Consider the following 12,329-nt stretch of genomic DNA (forward strand, 5'->3'; position numbering starts at 1 on the left):
ATTCTAGCTTTAGTTCTGAAATACTACAAAAATACTACAATGGAAATATTAAACAAATCTGCTTACAGAAATACTACAAAAACGCTCATAAAATACAACTACAGCAATGCTACAAAACTAAATCTAAAATGTAGTGCTGATATATATTATCTTGCTTTGATGTTGAGCGTTTCAAAAGCAATTTGATGAAATAAATCTATTTATCAATAAATACATTATAAAGTAAGATAGCATCTACATGCATACATATTTATTCATAAATGGAAAAAATAGATAGGCCATTTTTTAACCCAATGCAGCCCGCAACTGCAAATAATTGCCCACCCCTGCTATAGAGATATCATCCAGGGGGCTCTAACTTGTTTTCAGGGTTGGGTAGGGTTACTTTAACTGGATTACTTTCAATTACTTTTGGATTACTCCAATACCAAACATGCCAATAAAAGACAAAAGAAACTAAATATGAATAAAATGACTAAATTTTGTGCAGGCTTGGGGAGTAACGGAATACATGCAACGGCAAAAATGATGTTGGCAAGCTGTTTGGATTTATTTTCATTTTGTTTCTGTCGCATTCTATGTTAGTTTTGCCGGAGATCAAAGAGATCAAAGCCAGGAGAGAAAGCTTACCACGTGTTGTAAGTCACAATTTTATTCATATTTAGTTTCTTTTGTCTTTTATTAGCATATTTGGTATTGGAGTAATCCAAAAGTAATTGAAAGTAATCCAGTTAAAGTAACCCTACCCAACCCTGCTTGTTTTCCACATAATATGCCCCTAACCTTCACACGCTGCTGCAGCATCTCACTCAGTCCTTGCTATACTAAGTGGAACTATACGATTAACATTGACTGGCGTTATGCATGCTTTTATTTAAAATACGAAAGATAAAACTTATCGCTCGTCGTGTTATCTAAAAATAAAGGAGGCGAGGTTGTTCGCTGCTCCATCACGACGCAAGAGGCGCTGTTAGCTGGACGCTCCCTTTTCACAGTCAAATACGTCGACGAGGAAACAAAAATGGCAGCAACCATAAAGGCAAAACCCGTATGTACATTTATAATGATAAGTGTCAATTGTTTGAACGTTATACCACTGTGCTAAGGATTGTGTGTTGTGTACCTGTAAGCGTAACTGATAAATGTTCAAGAGCAAGTTCCGATCTTCTTAAACCCTTAATGTCACACCCTTATGTCGAGCAATGCAGCATGATGCTAACTGGCGGCTAGCTACCTTGCTATCCATCCATCCATTTTCTGTGCCGCTTATCCTCCCTAGGGTCGCGGGAGCCTCGCTATCCTTTCTGCTTTTTTTTTCCAATCAGATATTTTTCACTGTCATTTTGGTTCTTTTTCGTGTGGTCAGTATGGCTTTCTCTGACAGTGAATGCGAGTGGATTGTTTGGTTTCTTCTTCTGTGTTAAACGCACACTGGATGAATGGGTTTGCGTTAATACATACATGCTTTCTATTGCATGGGAACGCCCCTGCAAAACACAATGAAGATATTCCAAATGCATGTATTTTGAATGTAATAGTAAACCGCTCGTGTGTGCATAAAGATGATTTATTTGAATTAGGGACGGAACATAAATAGGAATGTGCATTGCCTCTGTCAGTACTGATGCTGTACTTTCTAGCCTCTTGGAAATTCTTTATTTGTGGCTTTTTATTTAGGTACAGTACACCGAGAAATAAAAGAAAAATACAAAATGTTTAATTAATAAATTAAAACTATGAACTATTTGCACACTAACAACTGTACAATACAACATCCATCAATTATCTGCACCGCTTATCCTTGGTGGGGTCGTGGGGGTCCTGGAGCCCATCGCAGCTGGCAGTGGGTAGGGGTACACCTAGAGACCGACAACTCACTCGCTCATTGACACCTAGGGACAATTTAAACAGGTCATTAAATTCATGTTTTGGAATGCAGGAGGAAACCCACACAAGCACAGGGAGAACATGCAAACTCCACACAGGACAGCTGGTAGCTCGATTTGATCCCATGATCTTAGAACTGTGCCACGAATGTGCTGCCCTCAATACAACACAGTACTTAAAATTGTGCCCAAAAAGAGTAGGCTGAATCAGAATCTTTTAAGTGCCTACTCTGGTCCCATTTTGTTTTTCCTGCAGGGAAGACATATTCAAAATTAAAACAGAACTTTACTCCACAGTGGTAAATTGAAAAACAAATAAATAATATTTCAAACTTGTAGGATTGCTTATGACTCACTCGTATAACATGTAATACCCAAAGGAACTCTTGGTATATTAATCTCCTTCAGTATTTTTAACCAACATATATAAAGTGTGGTTTTTTTTTAATAGCTGTCATAAATAAGGGACATCATAAAGGTCATCGAAATCATCCCATACAGCATTAGCTTTTCGGCTGGCACAATGGCTTTTCAATGTTATGCAAGAGTATTGGATCTTAAAGTTCTGGATTCCCCTGATATGATGAGTGCCTGCTGTGGTAGGAAAGAACTGTTGAATATTTTTTGGTAGTTAATGCTCACTTGCTTTGTTTACTAATAATAAGGATTTGTCTCGCCTTTATTGGCTATTGCCGATCATACTTGCCTCTGGCCGGCCGGCACTGTTAAAACACGAACTGTGACTTCCGGTTTACCAAACACTCAATCACTCAAATAACAAAGGGGAACTTTAAATCTTAGGGGGGGGGAAACGCAGTGTCATGCGATTACACAATCACTCTACTTCTCATTGTAATATCGATTAGATTTCGTTTAATCGTGCCGCCCTAATATACAATAATAAATAAGGCAAATTGATGAACAGTACATTATATGAAGGGTTATTGGTCAAATATATTTCTGTATCTTCTCATAACTGCGATCTTCTTTGCTTTGATATCACCTACTGATATGAAATGCCTAAAATGTTTTTTTAAACCATCCTTGTTAAAATATTCTCAAGATGTAATTACTCCACTTGTTTTTTTTCTGACTCTGGCAACAACTCGTTGACTTTTTCTGGGGTGGTTACATCTAAAATACATCTTTCATAATATTGACTACATACATTGAAGAAAATGAGTATTTAAATGCCCTGCTATTTGGCTGTTTCTCCCACTTAGAAATCATGGAGGGGTCTGAAATTTTTATCGTAGGTGCATGTCCACTGTGAGAAAGAGAGAAACTAAAAAGAAAATCCAGAAATCACAATGCATGACTTAACAATTTTTTTTGTGTGATATAGCTGCAAATAAGTATTTGAACACCCGAGAAAATGAATGTATACTCGCCCTGTCCCATGTGCAGAAAAGCACCCCCACGCTTCACACTAGGGATGGTGTTCTTCTGATTGTACTCTTCATTCTTCTTCCTACAAACATGCTCAGTGGAGTTATGACCAAAAAGTTCTATTTTGGTCTCGGGTGACCACAAAACTTTCTCCCATGACTCCTCTGTATCATCCAAATGGTCATATGCAAACTTAAGATGGGCCTTGACATGTGTGCTTTTAAAGGTGGGGAACCCTTCGTGCCATGCATGGTTTCAAATCATGACGTCTTAGTGTATTACCTACAGTGACCTTGGAAATGGGGATCCCACCTCTTTTCCGGTCATTGACCAACTCCTGCAGTGTAGTTCCGGGCTGATTCCTCACCTTTTTCAGAATCATTGAGACCCCACAAGGTGATATCTTGCATGGGGCTCGACTCCGATTGAGATTGACCCTCCTGTTAAGCTTCTTCCATTTTCTAATGATTGCTCCAACAGTGGACCTTTTTTCACCAAGCTGCTTGGCAATTGCTCTGTAGCTCTTTCTAGCCTTGTGGAGGTGTACAATTTTGTCTTTGGTCTTCGCCATGTTACAAGTTAAAGTCTTACTGATTTTATGGGGTAGATAGGTGTCTTTATGTAGCTCAAACAGGTGCATCTGATTCAGGATGATACATGTATTGCAGGTGGACTTCTAATGGGTGGACTAACAGGTCTTTCAGGGTCAGAATTCCAGATGATACTCAAGTGTTCAAATACCTATTTTCAGCTCTATCACACAAATAAATTGCTAAAAAAAAATCATGCATCGTAATTTAAGGATTTTTTCTTTTTAGTTTATCCCTCTCACAGTGGGCATGCACCTACAATGAAAATTTCACACCCCTCCATGATTTCTAAGTGGGAGAAATAGAAAAATAGCAGGGTGTTCAAATACTTATTTTCTTCACTGTATAGCCAAAATCAAGAGCGTTTTTACATTTTCCAAATTCAAGATTACAGTGTGTCAAAATTTGACTTCATTTTTTGTCCTGTGCAGGGGGTCGAAGATGTCAATGTCACGTTTGAAGACCAGCAGAAGATCAACAAATTTGCTAGGAGCACAAATCGGATGACAGAACTGAAAAAGGAAATTGAGTTAAAGAACGTGAGTAGTGTGGGACTACCGTAAGCCCTGAATTATTATGTATATCAGGTCGTATTTTGCAGGTTTTTGCTCACTGATGCATTACGCTCTTTTGCAGAAGTCATTGCAGAACTTGCAGGACGCCAGCGACGACCTAATGATGTTTGATGACGATTCACTGTTGATACCCTATCAGATCGGTGACGTCTTCATTTGTCACACGCAGGAGGAGACGCAAGAGATGCTGGAGGCTGCCAAGGTAAGTTATTTGTCGATACACACGGATATGTATCAATGCACCGTAAAGCAATCATATTAGGGTGTTATGTTCAGGGTTCAAACAGGTACTTTAAATCCTCGAACATGCTTGAGTTTTAATATTGTGGTTTTAAGGTCAGAAAAATGCTTGAATATTGGGTGAAGCGCTTGAAATTGTTGCCACTGGCTTGTTTTTTGGCTGTCTGAAGAGACCACGCATGAATAAAGGCAAATTCGAAAAAGGCATAAAAATGATGCAGACACGCCTACTCCTGTAGGTTGTCATAATGGCGTTGTCATGTGAAGCATTACCTCTCTCCTACTGGTTGCACCCAAGAGGGACAGCTCTATTTAGCAAACTGGCTTTTTTGGCTCTGTTGGCTATCAAACAGCTCCTCAGATTATTTTTTGTTTTTTTAATCTATATAATAAATAATAATAAGACTTTACGCAACAAATTATTTACTAATTAGTAATTCCATATGTTATGCAGAGAATCCGTGCAAAACGCATGAAATATAAATGAACTCTTGAAGCTTAAACAATACATCATACCCGAAAATGCAAAACAATAAAATTGAAAAATTTAAATATTGATTCTTCAGTGCTATAAATATACGATAAAATGCAAAAAATTGACTATTTACAATTCTTTTTAACCAATTCAGACACAGGTCCTCTGAAAAAATAAGATAAAATAAAAATGTGATTTTTATTTATACAGTAAAATCTTTCTTTTTTCCCTTCCATATTGAACCCAATAAGCTCTTTCCGTTTTTGAAAAAAATTGTGACGTAGCCTGACTGTACTTGCATTGTTTAAGCAGAATGTCAGAAATAACTTTAGTTTATAGCATCCCATTGGCACCAAAAGATCGTAGACACGGAGATAGGAACGGCTCAGAATATCACAAAGTGTGTGCTAGCAGCAAGATAGCGATTTTGGTTTAGTCATTAAAGCCAACCAAAGAGAATTTGCTTTGGATCAGCGCAGGATTTCTTCCTTTAAAGGCACTGGATAAATTGGCCTTAAAGGTGGTTGAATTTGGCCATGAAAAAAACCCTGTATAAACCCTGTATGTTTTTGTTTGTACAGGAAAGTTAGCCTAAAGTAACCAATTAGTTATGCAGGGCAATAAAACACTAAATGGTTCACATGAGCAGTACCAGTTTCCCTAGATGAACAACATTGACACTTGGTTCTGCGTTTACAGTATCATGCCACAATGTTAGTACAGGAAGTGATTACAAACGGAAACTTTGTACAATGAAAGTTACAACACTTATTGACTGGTAGAGGCAAAAAATGTTGAGTTTCAGCTAAAATATTTTGCTCCTATCTTCCTTGCTCCTTGCCACTGGCAGCTATTAAGATTGGCAATATTAAGATTGGCAGCACATTTGTCATGTAGTGAGGTGTATGCATCCGATCATTCAGAATTCTTCATTTTGTGAGCAGGAATCTTTGCAGCAAGAAGTCAAGGATCTAGACGAGCGAGTGATGTCCATCCAACAGCTGCTGTCGGACCTGAAAGTGCAGCTCTACGCCAAGTTTGGTGACAACATCAATTTGGAGGCGGATGAAAGCTGAGGTGGGACATTGTCAGGAGACCCAATAAGGACTTTTACAGAACGTTTGACACAAAAACAGGAGATCCGTTTGGACTTTATCTATGAGAACCGAGAACCACACAGATGAGAACGAAGTGGGGAAAGCAGTAAATAAACACATGCTATTCAAGTGTATCATTCTGTCTTTTTTTGTTGATCTGTGAGTCATGATTCAAAACAAGTTATATTGAAAAGTGTTGGCTTCAGCCTTTCTGTGTGAGTTTGGTGTTATTTAGATCATTTCCAGGCCACCTTGACTTCTGCATATGTCCTAAAACTTGAGTGAAATTGGATTGTAGAGTTGGTTGAAGATGAGGACTGCTATGTAAAATGAATGATAATGTTCATAGATATCATTCCTGGTATGGTTAAGAGTAAAACAGAAAAAAATGGCACAACATAGGTGCTAATTACCCAAAAGGTCAATTGCAACAGACTTAACATGCTTTTGGTCTTCCAAGAGCTCTATCACACATCTTTCTGCTCTTGTTAAAAGCACGAAAATGCATTGAGAAGACAGAACATTTTTCCTTGTGACCTTGTTTTAGTCAGGTTATATTTATTTGTATAGTTCTTCATCACAGTAGTTTTTAGAGGCATGAACAGACCAACATAACATCCCCTGATCTGAAACATGGATGAAGGCAAGCAAAATCTATGTTCCTGAGTTTCCATGCTGAAGACCTGAAATAATCAACTGAACTATTTTTTAAAAACTTAACAGTCATGTGTAAAACAAGGCTATCATAATGCCTTTCTCCATGAAACAATCGAAATCGAAATGCAAACAATCGAAATGCAGAATAAGTTCTTCCCAGCTTACGTTCAAAGAAACTGTGCAGGTCAGATGTATCGACATTTCGTTCTGTATACACGTGTACACGAATGACAATAAAGTAAATCTGAATCTGATCTGAATCTGAATTAAGGCAATCAATCTGCACTGGTGCTTGTTTATTTAATACAGTGGAACCTCGGTTTTCGAACTTCTCTCAGTTCAAACAAATCGGAGTCCGACCAAAAACTTAGAGAAATTCTTGCTTCGCTATTCGGTCAAAAAAATCGGAGTTCGAACGCCGGTAATGCGTGAGTGCGTACGCTAGGGTGCAAAGCTGAGCGGCGTATGGGTGTAGAACGCTCTTTTCTTGACCAACTGTTATCGCGTGCGGACGTGCTTCGTTTTGCTTTCGCTTTTAATATAGGTGTACCAAGTCATTTAGCCCCTAATTATGCCTCAGAAGAAAGTCAGTGCAAGCAGCAAAGTTGCTACAGGTGAAAAAAGAAAAGTAGCGGGTACAACTATTGCATTTAAGAAAGAAATAATAGCAAAATATGAAGGAGGTGTGCGAGTGTCTGATCTTGCTAGGGAATACCCCACTGTCCACCTGCGCCTTCTGCTGACCACAACAAAGGTAAGAAATCCTACTCATAATTCTTTTCTTTATCCGTTTTTTAATTTTTACACGTTCATGTTAGCGTAATCTTTCGTACGGAAGATTACGATAACGCGAACGTACGATTAGCCTGGGCTAGCTTCACGTTTACGTTAAACATTCAAGGTAAACATTCAGGGTGTTGGAACGGAGACCCCATCCAATGAACCGCTCACCACTTGTTGTGGAGACCCGGGTTCTAAATGACTTGTAAACGACCTGATTTTTTTATTTTTACACGTTCATGTTAGCGTAATATTTCGTAGGGAAGATTACGATAACACGAACATACGATTAGCCTGGGTTAGCTTTATGATTACGTTAAACATTCAAGGTAAACATTCAGGGTGTTGGTACGGATTAAAACGATTTGCATTATTTTTAATGGGAAAAATGACTTCGGTGATCGAACAAATCGGTTTTCGAACAGGGTTCTAAAACGGATTATGTTCGAAAACCGAGGTTCCACTGTAAATTATATCTCATTGAAATAAAGTAATACAGCATAACAGTTTATATTTTCTCAGCATGTCTCGCGCTGTGGACGTACAGAAGCTGGATTATGGACTTTCTAACCGCCCACTGTCTGAAACTCGACCACCTTGTCTCTTCCACCCTAACGCTGAGCACGGGTTCCCCCAGGGATGTGTGCTGAGCCCTCTGTTTTTCACTCTATATATTGTACTCTTTACTGACCCACCTCATAAACAGTTGTTAAGTACGCAGATGACCCTACATTGTTTTGACCCTGTCAGATTGGGTTTGGGATTGGGAAATTAACACCACAAAATTCAAGAGTCATACTTTAATAAAAGGAGAAGTAACTTGAGCACAAACCAAGCTCCACTATATAGAGCAAACGTAGACATGATTTTGGAGGTTTCTCTGCTCCAATACAGGGTAGGTGGCCCTCAAGTACTGGGTTGCCCACCTCTGGTATGAAGAGAGTCCACTCAAACTCTTGGTTGTCCACATCTCTGATGACCTTTCCTGACAAGCCAATACCAAACCTGGTAGAGCAGGCCGGGCTGGCAGTTGCTCCACTTCCTGAGAGTACTCTGGAAAACGGCCTGAAACAGAAGCTGCTAGTGTCCATCTACAGAGCCATCATTGCAGAGCACACTGCCATCACTAGGGTATCCTGGGACCAAAGCTGCCGATAGGAAAATCTTACAGTGTGTCAACCACACAGCCCTGAACATCATCGGTTGCACTCTTCCCAGTCTCACTGGAGAGCTAACAACATTAGCCTAGCGGGTAAGGCGCCCGCTTTGAGACTGGGAGGTCGGGGTTCGCGCCCCGGCCGAGTCATTCCTAAGACTTAAAAAGTGGTCGGCGGCGCCCTCTGTTGGCTGCGGCTGCATCGGCTCGCTACAACGGGTCAGGTGCAATCGACATTTCGTTCTGTGTACATTGTTACACAGAATGACAATACAAGGAAATTATTATTATTATTATTATTATTATTATAATGGACCTGTCCACCATCTCTTATCTGCTGCCCTCTGGCGGACACTACAAATCACTCCAAACAAGGACAAACAGGCTGAGTTGCTAATGTAATTTTAAGATTTTTCACTATTGTTCTGATGCAGCCCAGTTTACGAATGCTGCATTGTAAATATTTGAATATTTACCATTACATTATTTTTTAAATCTTATTCTACTCATTTAGGTCTTTTTTTTCATGTTTGTTCTAAAGTGCCAAAGTCTAATCTCGTAAACAATGTTCACCAAATTGTTTTCAATTTAGACAATTCTAATTCTGGGAGAGATTTATGTGACGGCTACTTATATTAGTTGTGTTCAAAGCCCAAATATATTTATGGGTTTGCATTAAAACTCCAAAACATTTATATAAATCCCTAAACCAAAACCTCTAAATATATAGAATTCACCAACATACTCGAATCAATGTTGATTTGTTTACATGACCCACAATGTGACGAGTGTAGTCCATATATTCAACGAATGGAATCCTTTATTTTAGCCAATTAAAGAGTTGTACCTGCCAAAAGCGACCGCAAGGGGTCACTCTCTCCCCCGTTGAAGTTAATCAGGAGCTAAAAACAGCTTTCTAATGAAGTCTTGCTGCACTAAACCACGTGACCAGCCAGCCGTGACCAAAATGCTTTGCGACAGGGGCGTGGAGGTCTTCAAATACGTGTTTTTTTTGTCTGCTTCTGGTCCTTAAACTCATCTACCTGATCGCTTTGTTTCGCTGCAGTGAAGGAAGAAAGAGGTTTGCCCTTTGCTTTGGCACGCTCGTTCAAATGTCAGAACGGTCAAACAAATCAAGGGAGACGGCTTCTCTGTCTTCATCCTGGCATGCGTCTAATCATCATGGCAGCAATACGCTCGGCATGAAAACTTGGGCCTGTGAATGATTGGATGTTTTAATTTTCGGAAAATTAAAGACACAAATTACCGTATTTTCCGCACTATAAGGTGCACATAAAATCTGATTATTTTTTTTAAAAAGCTGACTATGCGCCTTATTATCCGGTGCGCCTTATACTGGACTGTCTCAGAAAATTAGAATATTGTGATAAACTTCTTTATTTTCTGTAATGCAATTAAAAAAACAAAAATGTCATACATTCTGGATTCATTACACATCAACTGAACTATTTCAAGCCTTTTATAATTTTAATATTGCTGAATTTGGCTTACAGCTTAAGAAAACTCAAAAATCCTATCTCAAAATATTAGAATATCATGAAAAAGTATACAAGTAGGCTATTCAACTAATCACCTGAATCATCTAATTAACTCGAAACACCTTGCGAGGGTTTCCTGAGCCTTAAAAACACTCAGCTTGGTTTAGTAAACTAAATCACTGCTGATCTGACTGCTGTCCAGAGGACCATCATTGATACCCTCCATCAGGAGGGTAAGACACAAAAAGAAATTTCTCAAAGAGCAGGCTGTTCACAAAGTGCAGTTTCAAAGCATATCCACAAAAAGTCTGTTGGAAGGGAAAAATGTGGCCGGAAACGCTGCACAACCAAGAGAGATGACCGCAGCCTTAACAAAATTGTGAAGAAGAGCCGCTTCCAGAATTTGAGGGAGCTTCAAAGACAGTGGGCTGAAGCTGGAGTCCAGGTATCAAAAGCCACAGTTCACAGACGTGTCCGGGAAATGGGCTACAATAGCCGTATTCCCATGGTCAAGCCACTTCTGAATTCAAGACAACGGAAGAAGCGTCTGACTTGGGCTATGGAGAAGAAGCACTGGACAGTTGCAGAGTGGTCCAAAGTCCTCTTTTCAGACGAAAGCAAGTTTTGCATTTCATTTGGAAGTCAGAGTCTGGAGAAAGGCTGGAGAAGAGCAAAATCCAAGTTGCTTGAAATCCAGTGTGAAGTTCCCACAGTCAGCAATGGTTTGGGGAGCCATGTCAGCTGCTGGTGTTGGTCCACTGTGTTTCATCAAGTCCAGAGTAAATGCAACTGTGTACCAAGAGATTTTAGAGCACTACATGCTTCCATCTGCTGAAAAGCTCTATGGAGATGAGGATTTCATTTTCCAGCATGATCTGGCACCTGCCCACAGTGCCAAAACCACCAGTAACTCGTGCACTGACCATGGCATCACTGTCCTTGATTGGCCTGCTAATTCCCCTGACCTGAACCCCATCGAGAATTTGTGGGGTATAGTTAAGAAGAAGATGAAAGACACCAGACCTACAAATGCAAATGAGCTGAAGGCCGCTATCGAAGCATCCTGGGCATCAATAACACCTCAGCAATGCCACAGGCTGATTGTCTCCATGCCACGCCGGATTGATGCAGTAATCCGTGCAAAAGGATTCCCAACCAAGTACTGAGTGCATCAATGGACATTTTCAAATGTTTGATTTAGTTTTGCTGTTATAAAATTATTTTTTTTACTTGGTCTGAGGAAGTATTCTAATATTTTGAGATAGGATTTTTGAGTTTTTTTCAGCTGTAAGCCAAAATCAGCAATATTCAAATAATAAAAGGCTTGAAATAGTTCAGTTGATGTGTAATGAATCCAGAATGTATGACATTTTTGTTTTTTTAATTGCATTACAGAAAATAAAGAACTTTATCACAATATTCTAATTTTCTGAGACAGTCCAGTATATGCATCAATGTTGAATTGCAAGGTCTCGCAACAAAGAGAAGCAGCCACCGACTCCATTTTTCGTGTAGAAGCGCGCTGTGCATACTGGGAAATATTAAACAACGATTCTCTTTTATTTGTGCCCATTTTGCACATCTGGTTAGCTACTCTTCTTGCACTATCGGCACTATGGTAAAATACTACACGTAGCCAAAATACAATACAACATTATTTATATCTGTACATTCAAGGAAACTGTGGGGGTCAGATGCATCGACATTTCGTTCTGTATACACGTGTACTAGAATGACAATAAAGTAGATCTGAATCTGAATCTGAATCTGTATAAAGACCCAGAAATGGCTCCTATGAAGAGACACGCTTACAACGCAGAGTTTAAACTCAAGGTGATCAGTCACGCAGTAGAACACAAAAATAGAGCAGCAGCGAGAGTTTAACATTAATGAATCGATGGTGCGGAAGTGGAGGAAGCATGAGGATGAGCTTTTTACATTTTACAGTTATTATGTTATTGCTTTATTGTTATTGTTTTGCACTT

At 39.3% G+C, this 12,329-nt stretch overlaps 1 protein-coding gene across 1 annotated transcript; it reads left to right on the top strand.

Annotated features, from left to right (window-relative positions):
• Positions 1-946: 946 nt before the first annotated feature.
• Positions 947-6,386, top strand: pfdn4 (prefoldin subunit 4). Its single transcript, XM_088329852.1, has 4 exons — positions 947-1,048; positions 4,297-4,404; positions 4,502-4,642; positions 6,100-6,386. Exons 1-4 carry the CDS (start codon positions 1,022-1,024, stop codon positions 6,229-6,231), a joined length of 408 nt encoding a protein of 135 aa, XP_088185978.1. The 5' UTR covers positions 947-1,021; the 3' UTR covers positions 6,232-6,386.
• The last annotated feature ends 5,943 nt before the right edge of the window (positions 6,387-12,329 follow it).

Source organism: Urocampus carinirostris, chromosome 3, assembly GCF_059441175.1.
Source record: "Urocampus carinirostris isolate Australia breed hairy pipefish chromosome 3, RoL_Ucar_1.0, whole genome shotgun sequence".
NCBI classification, from domain to species: domain Eukaryota; kingdom Metazoa; phylum Chordata; class Actinopteri; order Syngnathiformes; family Syngnathidae; genus Urocampus; species Urocampus carinirostris.